This window comes from Apaloderma vittatum, unplaced genomic scaffold, assembly GCF_000703405.1.
Source record: "Apaloderma vittatum isolate BGI_N311 unplaced genomic scaffold, ASM70340v1 scaffold4858, whole genome shotgun sequence".
Lineage (NCBI taxonomy): Eukaryota > Metazoa > Chordata > Aves > Trogoniformes > Trogonidae > Apaloderma > Apaloderma vittatum.
Genome location: NW_009730097.1, coordinates 82,439 through 102,972, shown reverse-complemented (window position 1 = coordinate 102,972; position 20,534 = coordinate 82,439). Strand labels below are relative to the sequence as shown.

General features: G+C 41.0%; 1 protein-coding gene across 1 annotated transcript in view; it reads left to right on the top strand.

Moving 5' to 3' along the window:
• Positions 1-3,900: 3,900 nt before the first annotated feature.
• LOC104277869 (receptor-type tyrosine-protein phosphatase T-like) overlaps positions 3,901-20,534 on the top strand; it is a gene marked incomplete at its 3' end in the record, with an annotated part of 98,939 nt that continues 82,305 nt past the window's right edge. Inside the window, exons 1-2 of the mRNA XM_009874652.1 lie at positions 3,901-4,198; positions 7,538-7,640. Coding sequence (XP_009872954.1) covers positions 3,901-4,198; positions 7,538-7,640 — 401 coding nt within the window. The remainder of the gene's footprint in view (positions 4,199-7,537; positions 7,641-20,534) is intronic.

Sequence of the window (20,534 nt, the reverse complement as noted above, 5' to 3'; positions counted from 1 at the left end):
TCTTTCCTCTGCAACTCAATCTTTACAGCTCTTGTTGCTTCAGTTTGAGAATCATTTCATTAGCTCAGCGAAGGAGATTCCAAGGAAGATTTAGGATTTATTTATGTCTGTTTCTTGGGTTTGATGTATTTTAGGGTGCTGTGGTTCAAAACAACAGCTTTGTTGGCCACTAAAACTTTTCCTTGGGTCCATCAAGTTGCCCTGGAGCCAATATGTGTAAACTCTGTGTTACGTATGCAAACTCAGGAAAGTCGTCCCAGTTTGCAGAGGAAAGGCAATTTTCAACTTGCTGTGCAGGAGATAACTAGGGAGATGGTTAGAGTTTTAGTCTTGTGAGAAATTTCCTCATCTTCGTATTTGTATTTATTCTGCATCAGAATTGAAACAAATATTTTTAATATTTTCCATCAGCATGAAATTCTTAAATATATTTTTGAGGATTTTCCTGTTTGTTTTCTGTCTAGATTTCTAAAAATTTTGATTAATATTATTGTTAATTTTTTACAGAATACATAAGTATTATATGATATGGCTTGCCTTTAAAAGAGTTTATTTTAAACTAATGTAGAACAGCTTCTTTCTAGTGATTGAGTCATCTCATTTCCTAGATTAGAATCTCTGTTTTGTAATGAAACAATCTGACACTTGGAACAAGAAATTAACACAAATACCCAGCATGCCAACTAGAAGAGCAGCTGGTTTTGACAGTATCCTTCTTATCCAAAGTGCAGCATTTCTCCAAATATGTTTGTGTGCATTTATAAATTAATCCAGAGTTGGAGACTTCCGTAGTTTCTTTTTGAAAATTTTTCAGTGTCTGATTCCCTGAAATGTCTCTTGCTTCAGAACTCTTAGTTTAAATCAATGAAGGAGGAAAGTGGCAACTTCTTAGTGTCTTCATTTCACCTGGTTATAATTTGCTACATGATGCATTCATGCACGAAAACCAACATGTAGCTCATATATTCCAGCATCTCTTCTTTCTATAGGAAAGACTGACATAGATCCATACATACACCCAAGCGGATGCAATGCAACACCTTTCAGATATATTCCAGTGAGGAAATACCAACAACTTCCGTAAATTGAGAGGATCGTAATGGTTGGGCTCGATAGTTATTTTTCTTTATTAAAAAAGACTCATTTTGTAGTGATTTTGAAACTGATGAAGGTAGCTGAATGCTTTTATTTACATATGCAAATCAAGGACAAATGCGTCTTCCTCTTCTATTTAAAGCCTTCTGTATAAAGTGCTTGAAAATAAATACCACTGGTTTTGCATAGGCTACTACCTGGCATCCTGTGAATGTGGTTTTTCAGTGACCCTAGGGAATTTCCCTTCTTTCTCCCAAATTTCTAATACACTCATTGTTCTTTGAAATCTTATAGATTCGCTGTTTCTCTAGCACTTGATTTGCAGATATGGCAAAATGATTGCATCAGTTCATTCCTGCCTAACAGAATACATACATTTTTTCTTTCTGGGATTGGCCATGGCATTGACTGGGTCATGTCTTTTAATTTCAAATCTTTGATCCTCACTCAACACTGATGATGTTTTTATTTACCCTCCCTTACCTTGAAGTACCTTGATGCAAAGAGCTGTCAAAATGCTGTCCTGTGCCCTGCTGCATTACGCAGCCCTCACCTTAATCAAGGAAAAGAAGGGAGTGTAAATATTCCTCCTCCCCTCATTTTATTTTTTTTTTGTGTTAATGATCATTGAGATCTCTTTCTGAAGTTCCTGGCAAGTAAGAAAAATTTAAACCCAGGTTGTAATTCCTGGAGGAAAAAAAAACACGTTGGTTTTCAATTACATCACCTGTGAAGTGTTCAATTATAATTCCTTTAAGACTTCTGCTTTTGTATTTTCGTGCTGCTCTGTAGGGCTGGATGTAATTCAGGGCCCTTTCCCTTTAGGCTGCCTTGTCTTGGGTGTCTAAATTGTTCTTCTCTGTCCAAATAATAGGATTCACACACGCACACCCTTCTCTGATGTAACTAGCATCAATCTCTTATTTATCCTATTATTAAAGCCCTCCTTTTTAAACATGATATATTTATTTCCCCTCAAAATGCAACATTCTCCTCCTGTCATAAAGCGACTTAAAAATTTTCAAAGGCTCTTTCGGCAAAGCTGGGAATTAGATTCTTGTGGAGCCCTTCATAAAAAATTGAAGACTTCATGTATTAACATACATTGATTTATTCATAGTGTTTCATTACAAATAAGTGAGGATCCCATAATATCAGGAAAGGTTAGGAGAGCAGTGGAGCACGTTATATTATATTGACAGCTCAGTTGAAATTGAGCTGCCTTTGGATTGAATTAGGAACGCAGACCAAGCAATTGGCTGGTAAATAAGTCATGAGTTTTACTCGCAAGTGTCTCTATATCAACAGGGTTGCCATGGGTGAGCAGAACAGAGCTGGAGCAGCATTTCAGAGCTCTGCTGTCCGCCCCAGCTGCCTCCAAAGGTGTATCGGCACCCGCAGCGGGTGGAGGCACGAGCAGCACCCCACCGACTCGGTGTCTCAGGCAAAAGCCAGGCGTGATGCCGCGTTGTCCTGGTTCGAGATAAACCAGAACCTGTTCTGGTTTCATGATTTTACTTACCAGCTCAGTCTCTTCTACGAGACTGCACTTACTAAAGTTAACAGCATGTTTTTGCAGTGTCTGCCATGAGAAGCGATAGTGCCTGATTTTTATAGTTACTGCCAGGGATTTTTGTGCGGAGAGGCTCTTGCTTACACTTACTCCCTTAGAAACCAAGGTCACTGTTAGCTCTTGTACCACATTGAGGTGCCACGGGTAAAAAGCCACACCTCTGGGGAGGTGCAGGCAGGACAGGTGACCCAAACCTGGCCAGCCAAGTATTCTGTGCTGTATGTGTCGTATTCAGTATCAAACCAATGGATCACAAGGGTCAAGCCCTCTTCTTCAACGACTGGTGTCTAAGGAGGGCTCCATCCATTCTTCAGCCCTTTTTCCTGATCTGTGCATTCTTGAATCCAGCTCCTGAGTTCAGTTCCCATCTGCTGCTGAGTCCTGTCAGGGACCTCCCTGGTGCCTGTCTGCACCCGTGGGCATTGCCACTGCGGGATAGGGGCATGTAAGTGTTGGGTCCTGCATTGCTTTTGTGTATATTTGCATTTTGCTCCTTTTTTGTTATTTTCTTACTGGTAACATTATTGTGTTACTGAAGCTGTTTAGCCTTATTTTCTAATCCATAAGTCTCTGCCTTTTTCCATTACCCTTTGGAAGAGAGAGGGGTTACTGGAGAACATCTGTCATTAATTTACTGACTGGCCCAGCCCTAACCCATGACACACATGTAAACCTGCTAAAAAACAGGGAGAGGGAAATTACATCAGAAGGTGGCTTACAAGCTCAGAGAAGGGCATTTGTCTAAAGACTGGATGATATTAATTTCATTTAAACACACCATTTGACTTCCACATTTCGTCATATTCTCTTCAGCACAGGAAAATACTTCCAAGCCCTTCGTTATCAGTATCACGCTCCCATTGTTTTCAGTGGCCTTTTGAGAAAACCACTTGCCAGAAGGAAAAAAACCCCACTTGATGGAAAATGTATCTATGTTTGCACCAAAAGTTGTCATGTGCTGTGGGGGATTGTGTGGGAAATTCTCATGAAACTTCTGCTGGCCATGCTGTGTGCTCTGGTTTGGCTGCACAAGTTCTGAGACTCTGAAGAAAAAAACCAATTCTTTGCATCTTTTGTTGTAAATCAGCTCATGCTGAGGTTTTAGCGGAGAAAAGAAATGAGGTTCTTTTCCTGACTTAAGCCCTGGAAAAATTGCCATGTTTGTTTGACAGCATCCAACTACAGAAGCATTCAGGAGGGGCACTGAAATAATATTTGTCCTTGTATTTTCAATGTCTAGTCTCAAGGGATGGCAAGACAGGGGAGCAGAGGAAGGCCAGGTGCCAAAGGCCCTTTATCACCTTACTCTCCTTGTTCTTCGTTTGCAGATTACATACAAGGCCGTTGGGTCTCTGGATCCCAGTGCTGACCTGTCCAGCCAAAGAGGGAAAGTCTTCAAGCTAAGGAATGAAACACATCACCTCTTTGTAGGATTGTACCCAGGGACTACGTATTCATTCACCATCAAAGCCAGCACAGTCAAGGGCTTTGGGCCACCCATCACAACACGGATTGCAACTAAGATTTCAGGTACTGCTTTGGAGAAGAAGAAAAAAAGAACTTTCTAGGGCTTTGTTCTTTAGACCTGGAGCTGGAACAGTCAAAAGGTATTCAGCTTAGTGCCTCTACAAGCTTCGTAGGGCAAATTTTTCAGACAGCCACAATCTAGTAACTATGTGTGTTCCGGCTACAAATGCAGTGGTTAATCTGTAGATATCTTAAGCATCCATGAATATCTTAGTGGAGCATTTTAACCTTCATTAGTTCTACAAATGAGCTATCCCTATAATAACTGTTAGCATTATCTATGTGGCTGGGGAAGATCCTTTAATAATGCGGCTTTTATTTTCAGTGTGCACCAAAATGGATGTAATGAAGTAATTGAATTAATAGTGCAAGGAGTCTAAAAATAAAGGAGGGAAGCTGTTTTTATGTTTTCTTTCTGAGGAAGGGCAGAGGGAGGGCTTGAGGTAGGCACTCAAATCGGGAGGCATTGCAAAGAGAATGTGCATGTGTCTCTAGGAAAAAGAAGGAACTTAGGCTAGCTATGAAAAAAAAAAGATGGAGAATGGGATGGCAGAGGTGATACTGGGCAGATAGGTAGATTTTAATTTTAATATTTAATTGTTAGCACTACAATAGATTGTCTAACAGAATTGAAAACTGTTGGGGTTTGTAGTACTTTAACTATTTTTTTTCAGTAAAGCCAAAATAAGCATTTTGGGATGTTCAAGGTGCTTGTAATACTTGAAATTACAGCTGGGTGCATAGAAAAGAGTGCACAACAGCACGTATTTTCCATTGCCCTATTTCAAAATTGCTTAAGAAAAATAAGCTGTTAGCAGGAAGCAACAGCGTAAATTTTAAGGAAGTAAAATGTTATCCGTTGCCTCCACAAACCCCCAGCAGAGTTTCAGCCCTTGGTGCGGAAGCCCGAGTCTCAGCCACTTGAAGGAAAGACATTAACTGTCAGAACAGCTCAAAGGACTCTGAAACTGGGGTTTCTGCATCCCTGCTGTGAAGGGAAGGCACGATGTGCGCTCTATTCACGTGTGACTGGAGAAAAAAAATAGCACAGTAACGGTAGTGGTTTTTCCCTCTGATCCATTCTTCGTGTTTTATTATTCAGTGAATGGTCAGATTGTGTTAGAAGCCTGCATGATTACCAACTGTATGCACGCCGAGCTTGATTTATCTTTCCCCCTTCTCTATCTTCCAAACATCCCGTTGACAATAGGGAGGCATAGAGCCCATGCAGGCACATGAGAAGTCTCTGACATTAGATTATCTCATTGTGTGGTCAGTCCTATACATATAATTTGGAAATTACCATTAAACTTGCTCTATGAGGCAGTCCCAAGGTTAGCAGGGAGAAGAAGGATTTTTGCATTGACTGGAATGTCCTTTTAAGATTATATCTGTTTTAAAATGAAAAGACATCTCAGTTGTAGCAGTGTGTGCATGTATATGTTTATGTGGGTGGACACGTTTGTTTATTTCTTAACCACAATTAAATGGCAGAATTGCCGAGGATTTCTCTTTGGACAGAACTGAGACCTTGCAAGTTGGTGAGCAATGCTTGCTCTTCTAGAGAGATCACTGCCAATCGTACTTTTATTGAGGTCCTACACAACTTCTCCGTGCTGAATACACAAGAAAGCCGCTACATCTTATTTCAGTGTCTTGTGGCTAATGCAGGCTCTGATCACTGAATTAGCTTGTCCTGCTGAGACCTATGTTTCTTGCGCTTACTTTCTAACTATATGGTGTCTGAAAGTAAGACTGTAAATTCTTTGTGGCAGGTGCAGTGTTTTACACATAAGATAACTAAACAGGTCTGCATAGCCAGGAGGAAACATCCGAGGTAGCTAATGTGTCAAAACCACTTCAGTGGCGCGGGTGCAGCACTGCCGCTGGTCTAGAGGAAGACACTTCAAAGGAGGAGAATGGAGCCTGCCAAGGCAGAGCCCAGCCCGTTCCTGATGCCCACCCTGGCCCTGCAGCCCTTTTGTAGCGCTTATGTTGGGCTCTAGCACCGTCCCCTCTGGCCAGAGCGGGCGCTGAGCTGTTCTTGCTGTGGCATCTCCCCAAACTGCAGTGATTTCTGGTGCAGAAAAGCTCTGGTGACATGCATCTCCTTTAAATGACTCGTACTGCTTTGCCTCAATGCAGAGATTTTCGGAGAAATCCTCCTTAAGGAATTGGCCTTCATTCTGAACTCACTGCCAGCTTATTGACAGGGAAGTCAGCAGCTGAGCTGATAATAGGCACCACCGTTCTTGACAGTTTTCAGGCATTTAGATTAAAATCCTGATTGTAAACAGGATTACAGTGGAAATCGCTGTGAGAGGATTAAATATGGGACCCCCACGATGCAGCTTGCCCTTGTGAGTTACAGATGAATCATTTGTGTGAATTCTTCTGTTTGCTTTATGCTTTAAAGACATTTCAACAAAACTTGCATCTCTGGAATAAATTTGATGCTGCTCTGATCTCTTCAGTTCTGCCACAGTAAAAAATACGTCCCAAGCAGATGTCTGCTATTGGGAATGGGAGAAGTAACACAGTAAGGAGAATGTTTCCTGAAGAAACCTATCCTACTTACATGAAATGACCCTAACAGAAGATAACAAAGTAGACATAGAAAACTAGATTTTGACTAAATGTAAATATTCAGGGTTTTTTTGGTATTGCTTTGGGGAATACGTCAGTGAAGTGATGAGGATACGGTGCTGGATGCTGCCTGAGTGTGCCATGGGGAGCCATGCAGGTGCCTGCTGGTTCACTGTCACTGAAGCAGTGAGGTAAAATGCCATGGATTTGAGTGCCAAAATAACCTGGCTAATTTATGCTCCTCCCTTCTGATGCTTGTGTGTTCCATAACACACCCTTCAGTAAATCAAGGAGCTATAGCTTAAGTGTATATATTAAAAACTATGAGATATGAGAGTTCTAATCCAGTGACCAGAACACTGAACAGGAGCCAGATTCCCGAGTACTAGTCTCAGCTCTGCTGCTGATTCACCCATCCTAAGCAATATCTTTTATCGTCTGTGTCGTGTTCTTTCCTTACCTTTAAAATCGAAAGAATGATTCCACCTTGAAGGATCACTGTGTCTTAAAAATTCAAGACAGGATTTTCAAAGCCGGTTTGAAGATTCTGGTGTCCAATTCTTGTTTAATTTTAATAGGAAGAGAGTGGTACAAATATTTAAGCAGTTTTGTCGATTTTGGTCCTAACGTTGGGAAGTATTTTGATGTTTCATTTGAGAAACGTGAAGCAGTCTCCAAGAGATGTTAGTATTACGTTGCCATCACTACCAAAGGCAGTAACTGGTGTACAACGTGTTGCTCTTTGTTCCGCTGTAGCACCGTCAATGCCAGAATACGACACGGACTCCCCCCTGAACGAGACCGACACTACCATCACCGTTATGCTGAAGCCCGCTCAGTCCCGGGGAGCACCTGTCAGGTAGGCGTTTTGTCTTCTCACAGTTCTCCCCTCTCCTTCCTCCCCAGCCTTCACTCACGCCTCTCTCATTCTCGTCTGGGAATGCAGCTGCTGGAAGCGAGTGTGGGTTAAAAGGGCAGCGCTGCTGTTGTTTCTGCCTTTCACAGTTTCCTTTTAGAAATGCCTCAACCTCCTTGCCTCCCGCTGTTAACCTCCGGGAAGGATTACTGATAACGTGGAGTGGGTTTATTACCCTTCCAGCATCGCTTCAGATGCTTTAGCAGCACTGGAGCCCAGCTGTAGGTGCAACTGCAAATTGAGCATCACCATGCGAAGGGGGAGGAGGCATCAGGCCTCCGTTTCCTACCCCCTCTTCTGTGATGGACAAGACCTTTTTGTAACTGTCTCACAAATTCCTGAACTGTCTTTAATGCTGGCAGATGCATTTGTTCAAATTCTGAATCTTAACCACACTCTTCACGTCCTCCTGTTGTAATTCAGCTGCTGCTCCTGGGTTGGTTGTGGAATGAGGTACTAATCATAGAATCATAGAATGGCCTAGGCTGGAAGGGACCTTAGAAATCATTTTAATCCAGCTTGCCTGTCGCCAGGGATGCCACCTTTCATCTACATCAGGCAACACATGGGGACTGAATGGGAATCGAACCCACGACCTTGGCGTTGTAAGCGCCATGCTCAGCTGACTGAGCTAACCGGCCCCCAATCTAGTCCAGAAAAGCTGAACTGTGCTTTAGTGAGGCTTTGGCAGTTGTAGCCAAGAAGTTTCCACTGGCAGAGTAGAGGATTTAGGAGCAGGGAGCTACAAAGGTGCCCATGGAAGAGAGTGAGGACCTTGCAGAAAATATTTCTGACTATCTCTGAGCTGGGTCCCGCTCTCGATGTAAGCGCCAAATGGGATGCTCAATGGGATGCTCAATGGGATGAATGGGTGGCTCCCTGACTGTGGAAACACAACTTGGGCAGTCTGCGTTGCTCTCTTCCACGTGGGTGGATTTGTACCCAGTGAGAGGCAGCAGTGCAGATGAAGAAGCTCCCCTCCTGAGCTGGCGCTGCCTTATCTGTCGCTGGCAGAAGTGCCAGTTGGTCATTCCTCCTGCCAGTCCCCTCAGCTGAGAGCAGGAACTAGAACAGAAAAATCACGGATGCTGCTTTGCAGAGGTATCCAGCAGCCATCCCCTCCCTGGAGACTCTTCAGGCTTTTCCCTCCAGTTTTCACGAGAAACTTTTGATCTTTTTTTTTTTTTTCCTGTGGGTAGTATTTTAAAAACCAGTAGTCCTTTCTTTCCAAGTGACTTTCAGTGTCTACACCCCACTGATAGACTCTGAGTGCTGTCCCACTCTATTCAGGAGCAAATTGCTCAGATGTAAACACCCATTTTTAATGAACCCTCCTGTACCAGTTGGTGACCCACCTTGTGTCACAGCTTTTCCCCAAACTGCCTTGACACTCTCAAGCCAAAAAATCTTCTCTTTAAGACTTAGCACCATCCCTTTTCCAGTTTTTCTGAGTAATGTATTTTAAAGTTTCCCTTTCAATCTCTGGTACTCCATATGAGTGAATTTAGGAGCCTATTTTCTGAGTCCTTTAGGGATGTATTTCTGCTGGAAGAGAGCAGTAAAAACACACAGCTCAGTTTTGTTTTATTTCTTTATATGGGGGAACATTCCTGTATCTCGTTTTACCACCTGCTGTCTTAAAAGTGTTGCTATTTTGTCTTTTTATTGAAAAGTCTTGTGATTTTTCTCGAAGTCAATTTACTATACTTTTAACTGCATTCAGTGAATAATGTTTTTTCCAGCAAATGCATCTGTTTATAAAAATCTCTACCAATTTTTTTCTAATTTTCACTCTGGTTTCTTTAATTGCACTGCAGCCTATTATGCACACATTTGCAGAGTGCAATAATTAGGAGCCACATCTAAGTGATGAGGTTACTTCCTATTGCGAGCCCACTTCATTGACTTACAGACCTGTGGATGAAAACCAGAATGGATGGGGTGCATCTTGGGGAGCATTTTAGCTTTTTAATAGCTATGAAAGCTTCAGAATGCCTGAATAACTTTCTCTATGTAACCATCTAGATTGTTCTTAGTCTAGCTTCAACAATAAATAAAAAATCCAATTATTTCAACCTTAGATTTTCCCATCCTCTTTCCTTTTATTTCAGTTGGTTCGGCACACTCTCCAATTTGTGTAAATTCTCTCAAAATACCTTATCGAAAACCAGGTAGCATTCCCTTGGAGGCCTCAACAGCACCAAGCAGATTAGAAGAATATAACATACTGTAAACTGCTTGCGACACTCTTTAGCACACAAGGGATTGTTCCTCCTCAGTGGATTAATTTATTTTTTTTTCTGGTATTCAAGCTGAGATCCAGTGTATCTCTTTGTGGTTTAGTTAGTTGGTTTCGCTTTTAGTTGTGGGTATTTTTATTTCTCCTTCACAAATATAGTTTCTTCTATTAATCTCCATTAAATGTGATAAAATTGATTTGCAAAATGCTGTCAAATTTTGATACGAACTTAAACGACTCAGTAGCCTTTCTTAGTCTGATGCCACCCGCTGCAGTTGCCGAAGGCATTTAATACAAACATGGATCTGAGACAAACAAGCGAGATGTCTTTGTCACATGCAGCGGCGAGGGGTCTGAGGTCCCTGGAGGGGGTCCCGCAAGGCGCAGCGGTCTGGTGGGATCCCTGTTTTGCCCTCACTTGCAGACATGACCGTGCTTTCCTGCATCCTGTCCTTTTTGCACGCTGACCTTTCATATCCAAGCCTGCCCAAGATGAGTCTGAAAAGGTACTTGAAAGTCATCCGGAATAGATTTTCCTCACACCTTCTTATAAACCCCCTGATACTCAGATCTTTCACTAGGCAGGAGTAGGTCAACCCCTCATCTCATCAGCCTGACAGTTCCTGCTCTGCAGTGCTCTGGTCCTTCCAAACTTCAGAGAGGAAAATAAATTACTTCAGAGTAATTATTCTTAGTATTTCCCTTTATATAAGATCTATACGCAGGACAGTTATGTGGCTTTGTCTTCTGTTATTTTGTTTTACTCTAGCCAGAGCAGCATAGAGATGGTGTGGTCTGCAAGATCAATTTTAGGGTAATATCGTAGAATATTTAAAACAAGATTCATTATATTTCGTCTCATCTGAAATGCAGGTACACCAAATGTAAAGTCACTTTCAACATTAAGATGTTTCTGATGTTCCCCCATGCTCACAATAAATCACTTAGATGAGATGGTTTATAAACCTAATGATCATGAACTCGGCATTGTTAGCAACCTATAGGTAACAGTGAAGATGCTTTCATATGAACTAATAGGAATAATACAAACGTAGATATTCTTTGATCTATTTTGTCCTGTGGCCAAAAGAAAGATGAAGCCTCAGGAGGCATAAATATTCCCCCCTGTGGCATAGGCATTTCATTCTTGCCTTTATTTTCCATGGTATAACCTGCAAAGCTTGACTTCACAATGCCCTTTAAAAATAACTTTTAGGTGTTCTTGTATCAATCTAAAACCTGTGAATGGTGGTATGATTGATTTGCTGAAGACTGACATTCATCTATAATAGATTCAGAAGAGGGAAGAGGGATGCAAGTGTTCTCAATCTTTACTCCTCAACTCTTTTCTAAAATCTCCGATGTGACTTTGAGGATAATTCTGCCTTTGAATCTGTTATTGTCAGGAGGGTTGAGTCAGTCCTTCATAGATTATTCACATATGACATCTTTAGACCTCTATTTGAGAATTTATATCCCATTCACTGTGTGAAAATACTGCTGTGAGGGATTTTGTCTGCGCGACATGTCCACTGGGCTGTTTTTTGTGTGTTGGATTTTTGAAAGTCCATCTGGTTATTAACATGCAGTTGGTTCTATCAATCTACCTATACTATTACTATGGAGAAAATCAAATTTCCAGCACGTATATTAGTTTTGAGGATCTCAGTGTTTAAATAAGTGCTCCCCTTAGGTGTGATTGCCTTGTCCATCTGCTGTTCTGTGTATTGGAGCTGTGGGACACTGTAGAAGGACATCAGAAAAGAGTCTGCAATTATTTGAGGGGATTTTGGACAATGGAGAACTTTCTTTTTTTGTTGGAAAAAGATGAATTTAATCTCCCTATATTCTTGCACTTCCCTGGTGTGTATCAGTAAATAATCCATGATGTTCTTTTGTGTGCCTGCCAGCAGGCAGGTACAGGATGGTCTTTAGGCACCCAACCCCTGCTCTGTGCTAAAGCACAACACAAAGGTATTCAATCTTTGCACTTGCCTTTCTGCATTTTTTTTTTCTTTTGGTGGAGGAGGAAATACGTATTTTACATACATATGCAGTGTAAATAGCATGTGTAACTGATCCTGGAGAAGGATATTCAGGTTAGGGTCATTTATTGAGTATGCGTGCAGTGGTCGGATACTTCTATTACTGTGATGGTGGGGAAGGATGGACTTAATTATTAATGTACCTCTTGAAGGAAAGAAGTAAATCTCAATAGGAGAATGGGAATTTAAATACTTTAAATATATTTAGAAGTACTGAGCAAAGGTGAAACGAATATTTTCATACCAACAGGCAGCCACTTGGAGAAAATAATGTATAGGGACCAAGTCCCATACTACCCTTGAGTATTATAATCTGATTCTTGGTGTTCTAAGCATTAAATAAAGGAAATATTTGTGGTCTACATAATCATTTGGTCGCCATGTGTTGCCTGATCTAGTCGACAGGTGACGTCCCTGGCGGCAGGGAGGCTGGATTAAAATGATCTCTAAGGTCCCTTCCAGCTTAGGCCATTCTATGATTCTATGATTAAAAGAAAACAGATGTGATATTATTTAACAGAACATCTAAGAACTGTTGCGGGTTTTTTTATAGTTTTATGCTCAAGGTGTTCTCGAAGCAAACAATCCTGTATGGTGTATCTGTGTCCTTACTTATCTCTACTTTTTTTTTTTCAAATGAAAACTTTCTCTGACAAAGTGGTATTCTTTCATTTTATGTTGCAGAACTGAGACTTTGACTAGATAAAACTTGCTTTCTGTTTCAGTCTTCAGAAGAGTAGAGATTGAGAATCTCTGGAGCCATGGGCTATGACTTTAATCTCCATAAAATTCTATCTTTTATTTTTTAATTTTGGGCATCATCTGTTCATCTTGAGCTTACCTTTCCTACATCCCTCTCACTAGCATCCTTGTTTTCATTTTGTTTTTAATGCACAGTAGTTCTTTCTATCCTTACGAAGGTGTGGTTTGCAAGCCTAGTGCCCTTGACTACGATGGAGGAGGAATGAGAGAAGCAGCTATAAACTTGCCAAATTTGCTGGGGTTTTGTTTTACAGATGATGGCTTTGCTGTATAGCTCTCCACAGCTAGATAGGGAGCAATGCTGTTCAGCTCACTGCTTCCTGGTGGTATCACATGAGCTTGCCTCGAGCATTTATGTTGGTAATTAATTCATTAATGCTAAGGAAGGGTGGCAATTCCTTGTTCTTAAAACTCCCACGCAGCGTACCTTGTGTATGAAAATAAAGACTGGAGTCAAGGATCAGCAGAACAATAAAAAAGGTTCTCATATTGAAAGCTATAGGGAGCATAACAAATTATCGTGCCCTTGGTGATTTGGAAAGTTCATCTGCCTTGATAGGCGTGTTATAAATACCTGGAAAATAAAACTCCTGGCCTACTTTTCCTAAACTCGTATTCAAATGTATGCATCACATGACGTGGTTGATTGAATACAGGGTAAACAGTCATCATATTAGATCTTTTAATTTTGTAGTATCTAATGAGGAGCGAGATTATCAATCTAGGCTTCTGGTATTATAATCCTAATTATCTGTATTAATTAACATCTCCTACAATATACCTCAGGGATATTGTTCTGAAACGCTTCAAGCTGGCTTTCTCCTGCATGGCATTCTGCCTTTCACTTAGGCAAGAGTTTGAAGGTAAATGAGCAAGTTTCTTCCCTCTGAAAGATAAACCAGATCTATTTTTTCCTTTAACTACGTGTGAATGTGGGAGAATGAAAATGAGAATTTGGGTGAAAGATGTGGAATAATGGCAGCTGATCGGCATGATGTTCATTATTCCAAAAAAGGAACAGCGTAGAGTTGGACAGTAAATGTTTGCAGGTTTGACCTCATCAGCGTGACCAGAGCCCTGCAAGCTGAGCATACCCTTCCATTGCAGCTGGAGTTCTGAGGTGATGGGTTTAGATCATACATGGGGACTTCAGGGGAACCTGAAGTTATTATGGATATTAAAAGTGCTTTGCCTGCTGGGTCAAGAGAGAAGAATAAGGGAGATATAGGGATGCATCAGGTTGCAAAGTGATGACCATAAGTATCAGGAAGGAATATTTTATCTTTTATAAAATATGACATAATTAGTTAAATGAATGTTTCAAAGTTTTTTGAGTTTTTTTCTGAAGAGGCAGGTGTTGGCCTTAAAAAGTGAGGATGAAGGGCATTTTGGGTCAATTGTTTCATCTGGTGCAGGAAATGCATTTTCTTCCTGGAGCAGGATACTGTTTCTTCTGAAAATACTGATCATAAAACTGCCTTTGCCCATTTATCGGCCATCAGAAACATCGCTGTTCCCTGAGCCTGGATGACCTGCTCTGTCTTGCTAACCGCTCCACAGAGCTTTGGCAGTAGACGGAAATGCAATAAAATTTGCATATATTTTAATGATAATATTTTAACAATCAAATTACGCGCAGAGTCAATTCTTTTGTGTCAAGCAGCATTTTATTAGTGAAGCTTTTGCTAACATTTTTTCATTTTATGAAGGCCTGAGGATACTGAGAGATGAGGAGTGAACATTTTTGCATAAATCTTTTATGCTGGCCACATAAACTGTCAGATTAAATTCCAGCAATCAAAAGGTTAATGAAGTCTGAACTTTAAGCTCAGACTGCTCAGACTCGCAAATTGATGACCATTTTCTCACATCAAGCTGTCAACTGGCACGATGAGGGAACAGGAGAAAATACCCGTGGTTGCCAGTTGGAAGGGTTCTTTTTCCAAGACATTTGTTCGCTTCACAACTCCCAGAGCTAATATGCCCCTTCCTTGTTAACACAGAATAAAAGGATAACAGCAAACCACGTAGAAGATTTTAAAAACTGAATTTCTCCAGGCATACTGCCAAGCCTCCCTTGGCCCGTGAGAACCCTTGGATCAGACCCTTCGATGGGGTGAGCTGAGCCTGACCACGGCTACTCTGGGTCTAGATGGAGTGTGGCTCTTCTTGCTAGCTGCAGAGGATGGTTTACCTAATTGAAGCAGCTCCTTAAGGTACTTAAAATGAGATGGGATGAGTCTGGGCACAAGTCCCTGGCAAAGGTTCAGGGCACAAGCTTCATCCAACCAATGGTTCCTCAACCAGGAGTGAGGATGATGAGTTCAGAGGACAAGTGGGCTCTTTTCTGTTGCATGTGGCAGGCAATGTTTACGCTAGCAGGTGCCCCTCAATGCATCTATAATAGCACAAAAATGCAATAAAAGGGAAGATGAGGAAGCTCTGCTTTGCTGTTGCAGACTAAGGCATTTCAGGATTTAATTATACTACAGGTATATGAATTCCGGAAACATGTTAATGCTCCCGTGATTAAAATTATAGAGGGCCTAATTGAAAAAGCATAAACTGAATTGAAGAATTCCTAATTATAGTTTGCTTTGAGGTGTTAATTTCCTCCATAATGAATGCATAATTTCTTGGAACTAGAAAAGGGGGCTACTGCACCAGTGCGTGGGCTGCAGATGGAATGAAGGGATTATCATAAATGCAGCCAGACAATTTGGAAGAATAAACCTCTGCAGCCATGATGCTGTTCTGCCTCTCTGGAATTCAAGTTCTTCTTGCACAGCACTTCTCTAAAGCAAAAAGCAGAGGTGGGAGACGATGAGGGATTTGCTTGCTATGTGAAAGGAAGGAGAAATAAAATTGGTTTAATTAAAGGTAGTTGTGGTGCAAAAAAGGAAGGTGAGGAGAGAGGCAGAATGTGCAGCATATTTAGCGGAGAGATCAAACTGAAACAGAATAGGAGGCAGCTCAGACTTCCCTTGTCACCCACCTGGACAGATCCCAAAGCCACTGCGGGAGCTGATATTGATGCAGGTTGAGAGGTTTTTCTGCCAAAGGATAGACCCTATAGTTAATGTTTTACCAAAAAACTATGCTTCGTTTTGAAGGGTGTTGGTGTGAATTACAGGATTATCGGATGCACCCTCCTCATATTTAAATATCTGCCCCATTCCCTCTAGGGTGGAGAAAGAGGAGTTTACAGATCATGACAGAGTAGCTGCAAATTAGTACAGGGAAGTCCTTGTCCATGGAACTTTCCTTCTCCCCTTTCTCCATCCTCAGCTTTGCTTCGTTCTGTGGGAGATACAACATGGGAGATGTTGTAGTGAGGTACCATTAAACACTTCTCCCCGGTGTCAGAAGCCTGAGTGTAGAGAAAAGCACAAAGTGTACAGAAAAGAGGAAAGGAATCTGACTGATACTGCTGCAGCTTCAGGTGCTGAAAACCTACATTACTCTCACCCAGGAGAGCTCATTTTTGGATGACATAACTGTGAGTAGACTCTGACCTGACCATGTTGGCCTTCTCTAGTAAGGAAGTTTCTCCTGAGGTTAGAAATTGAGCAGACTCCCAATTTCTGTCTTGTGTTTTTCTTAACCTTTTTTAAAAAAACCCACCTTACATAAAACCAACAAAAATATTTTTCTAGTGTTCTCTCTTGAAGACATCACGTTCTTACGTGCAAGTTTTCCCTCCACAGTCTGGTGGCTATGGTTGTGAAAAAGGCAGAGAAAGCTTTGAAATTCAAACTAGATTATTTCTGCATCCAAGTGGACCTGATTTTGTGGAAGCCATTGGAGATACCCAAATCAATTCTGGCTGAGAATACGTGTAAACATAGCCATCCTCTTGCCCAAGGCACTGCTTTTATGGAAGACATGGCAGAAGGTACTGCACAGTCCAAGGAAGGGGGTGCCATAGTCTCTCCTTGTCCTGCAGGTTGTTCAAGAATCATTTTAGTTCTTGTCCTTGAGGTTTCCTTCTGGGCTCAACTCAGCACTCACTGAGGGTAAGGAAAAGACCTCAGTGAGTGATACCTATTTAATGCTAAATGACGTTAACATAAATGGGGCTATTTTTTTTTTTGTGGGGATTTTGGGGTGTGGGTTTTTTTTGTAGATCAAACAGATGGGAGGTGCCCCAGGAGGGGAAAAACCCCTCCAAAACCACTAAGATTAGCTCCTGTCACAGCAAAAGCCACGTCTGTCTGCACTCATTATCTTTAATCTCCCAGAAAAAAATAACATTGAACTGAAGAGATAGGGACTGGGAGTGTTCTACTGGGGAGCAGCAGCTATTATGTCTAATCTGTGTTGCAAGCCAGGTCAGGCTTATGGAGATGGTTGAGATAATGGAGCACAGGGCTTTGAAATGCCTTCTGGTTCTGTTTTATTATTCCTTGTTTTAATTTTTTATTTCCAAGAAGATGAAGCTGAGAGAATTTAAAGCAGTTGAAAGAATGATGCATACACAGTATAAGTCAATAGATGCAGTAGCGGGGTTCTGGTGAGCTGGAGCTGGAAAGGAGGTAGTTTTGTGGGTATGGATAGCATCTTTTATTAGAACGAATGGTACAGCTGGGAAAAGTGGGCTTTTAAGCACACAAATCCTCCTTTTGGTCAGTAAATACTGACTGTCAGTGCAGTTGTCTTTTTGACAACTGCTTAATGTTTTGTGCATGTTGCCACGTTTCTGTTTGCTGCACACAGATGCTGCGGGCAGTGACTGGACTTGCGTAGAACTACAAGGGAATATTTGCATTTTTAGGTTTCTTTCAATAGCTGTCCTTCCTTGGAAGACGTAGGCATTAGTCGCTCATGGAAGAGTAATGGTGACTGGAACATGATGAGGTTGGAAGCACTGTCGTTAAGATAATGTAGAAACACAAGCAAGTATTCAGATGCGCACACATGCGCACAGCTGTTATTTAAGCCATCATTATACCTGCTTATTGCACAATATTTTTACTGGCGTTTGTGGATGTTTGACAATCTGTTGTGTCTTTTGTGCGACACCGTTTTAAGAAGGAGATGGTCTCCAGAACACCTTGCTCTCGCAGCACTGTCCGTTCCTCTTTCGTCTCTCCAGTGCCCATCTTAAGGGATCCCCAGCAGTAGCTTTTTTGTTGTTGTTGTTGTTTTGCCTTTTTGAAAGACTTTGAAGGATTAGCATGTGTTCAGGCTGGAAACTCCATTAGACGGAACATATTGGCTGGTGGGTGGAAGTAGGAATATTGGACAAGAGCGTGGGGGTTTGTTTGCAGACAGCTGATAGCGCGTGGTACCGGGCAAGTCAGTCACCACGCTTTCTCCGTGCCGCTGGTTGTACGTCTGCGACGGCGGGGTAAGTCTGTGCTGAGCCTTGGAGGTCTGTCAGGATAGAAGTCTACTCACCCAGGGCCACGTTATATTTGAATCAACGTTATCACTTCTAAGATAAAAACTTCAACAAACCCCAATCACTGCCATCAAACCTCCTCCCCACCCAAAAGAAACCTCACTACTTTCTACTAGTTTTTGCATTTTTTAGTCAGTTGCGGTAATTTTTTGAGACTTTACATGATGTTATTTCAGACCAAGTATTTTGAGGTAGTATATTGGATATAGTGATGCTGGCAGGATACTCTTCCACAAATACAAATGTTATGGTTTGCTTTTTTTAAAATTTTTAAACGTTACAGAGCACACAGTTCTTTTAAATAGCTACCATCACCTCTTCCAAAGGTAGCTCACCACAGTTCCTGGCCCTGACTGGGGAGAATATGGAATTGTATCTCTTTTCCTTACAGGGAGCATGCAGTCTTTAAACTTCCTTATTTTTTCTAGAGCCCATTTCAATCACTATAGAAATTCAGCAAAGCTTGAAATTTTAGTGATGTGAAAACTCAGGCTCCAAATAGTGTTATCCAAGTGTGAAATCGCTACCCTTTGTTTCATGAATTTCAGGGTACAGCATGACTTGGTAGTAAATCTAGACTATTGAACTGAATATGAGAGTAGAAGAAAAAAGTGAAGAAGACTCTCTTAGCAATCTTCTTCATTAAATGCATTACATTATTATTGGCTCTATCTCAGCAGGTTTTTTTCATAGCAATGGCAGTAATTGCCATCTCTTCTTTCTATGCCATTTTTATAAATTTGGCTGAATTTGGGTATTTTGTTGGTATTCTTCAACTTCAGTGAATGCAGCAGAAGAGTTGTTTAATTTAAATGAATGTTAAAAGAACACTCAAAAATAACTTGAAAATGAAGGATCTGGTGTGAATAACTTGGCAATATGAGAGGCTATTTCCTTGAGTAGCATCACTATTATGAGCTTTATTTTTGTGAATGCTTTGCAGATGTGAACAAGTTGATTGATGGCCGTGCAGCCCAATATTCATACGTAGTTTTTGAATTTTTGAAATAGCCAGGCATATTCCAGACGATGACATTGCAGAACAGTCTCTTTTTCTCTTACTTTCTGCATAAAAATGTTTATTGAAAGCTAACCTTAACTTCAGCGTATTGTATTCTGCATGGAGCTGTTCCAAAGCATAATGGGAATAGTAGTGATCTTTAATTGATTTTAATGGCTTTCGAATCAGTTCTTAAATAGACAGAAAATTGCAGAACGGTGCACGTACATCCTAGGCGGCTGTGAAACTCAGTCCATTATGGTTTGTAGATTAGTTTCAGAGCTTCTGATTAAAGGTGCTATTGAAGATATGAAGGGTGACATTTTAGAACACGTGAAGCAGGTAACTCAATTCTCAGGAATATATTGGCACCTGTTTGAACCCAGAAAGCTTGATGGACTTGGAAACTATCTGCAGAGGTGATTCTGAATACCTGAACATTGATTTCAGGATTACAGGAGGAGCCTGCTGAGGGAATATTCATGTTGTGGCCAAAGGAAAGAGGTACTGTAGATGCAGTATATGAACAACGAGTTCTAACGTCAGGCTTTATGGCAGTTACCCATTTAGTTCTTGGAAATTTTAGTAGGATTTATCTTATATAGATCTTCTTTAGAGTTTAATGGGTTTGAGTTGAATGTTTTACAAAATCCCTGCCATGCAAGGAAGGGCTGGAGGCACAGCTTAAGAAGAATCTCATTTACTGTTTAATTTCTCTTTTTTTTTTGAGTAAGATCTATAGAGTACAGATAGTTTTTTTATAGGATATTTCTAGTTTCCATCTCTATTATATTTCCTTGGATTTCCCATTATTTTATTTCTTATTGTTTACGTGGCAGAATTCAGACTTTTATTTAGATACCTAAAAGAAAGAGAAAATAAAGATGTTAATGTTACTCTTCTCAGTTTGCATCGCTGAAATCAGCTTGGCCATAAAACAAGCATATGCACATTCAATACCTAATCTGAATTCTAAATGTGGGTGTCAGGCGACACATCAAACCCACTCCTGTTTCAGTATCCTGGGAAATGACTCCATGCTGTCAGAATAAAGGCGATGAACCTTCATGGATATATACAAATATATTTATATAGGTTCAACCAAATTTAATAGGATCAGAAGTTAAATGGAAAACTGGAGGATAAAAAAACTGGTGTTAAGTATCCATCGCCTGGATTGTGCAGCTTAACTGTAAGCTTAAAAAATGGCACTTTTGGGGGAAAAGAAAAAAAAAAAAAAGAAAAAAAAAAAGGCTGGATGGCATCAGGACTGTCGTATTTGAAAAACATCCAGGGAAACTGGTCTGAGGATATGTTTCTGGTGGGCAAGGCTGATGTTTGGTGCCTGAAGTTGTATCTGATGTCTGTGGTTTGTTGCAGAGCTCTG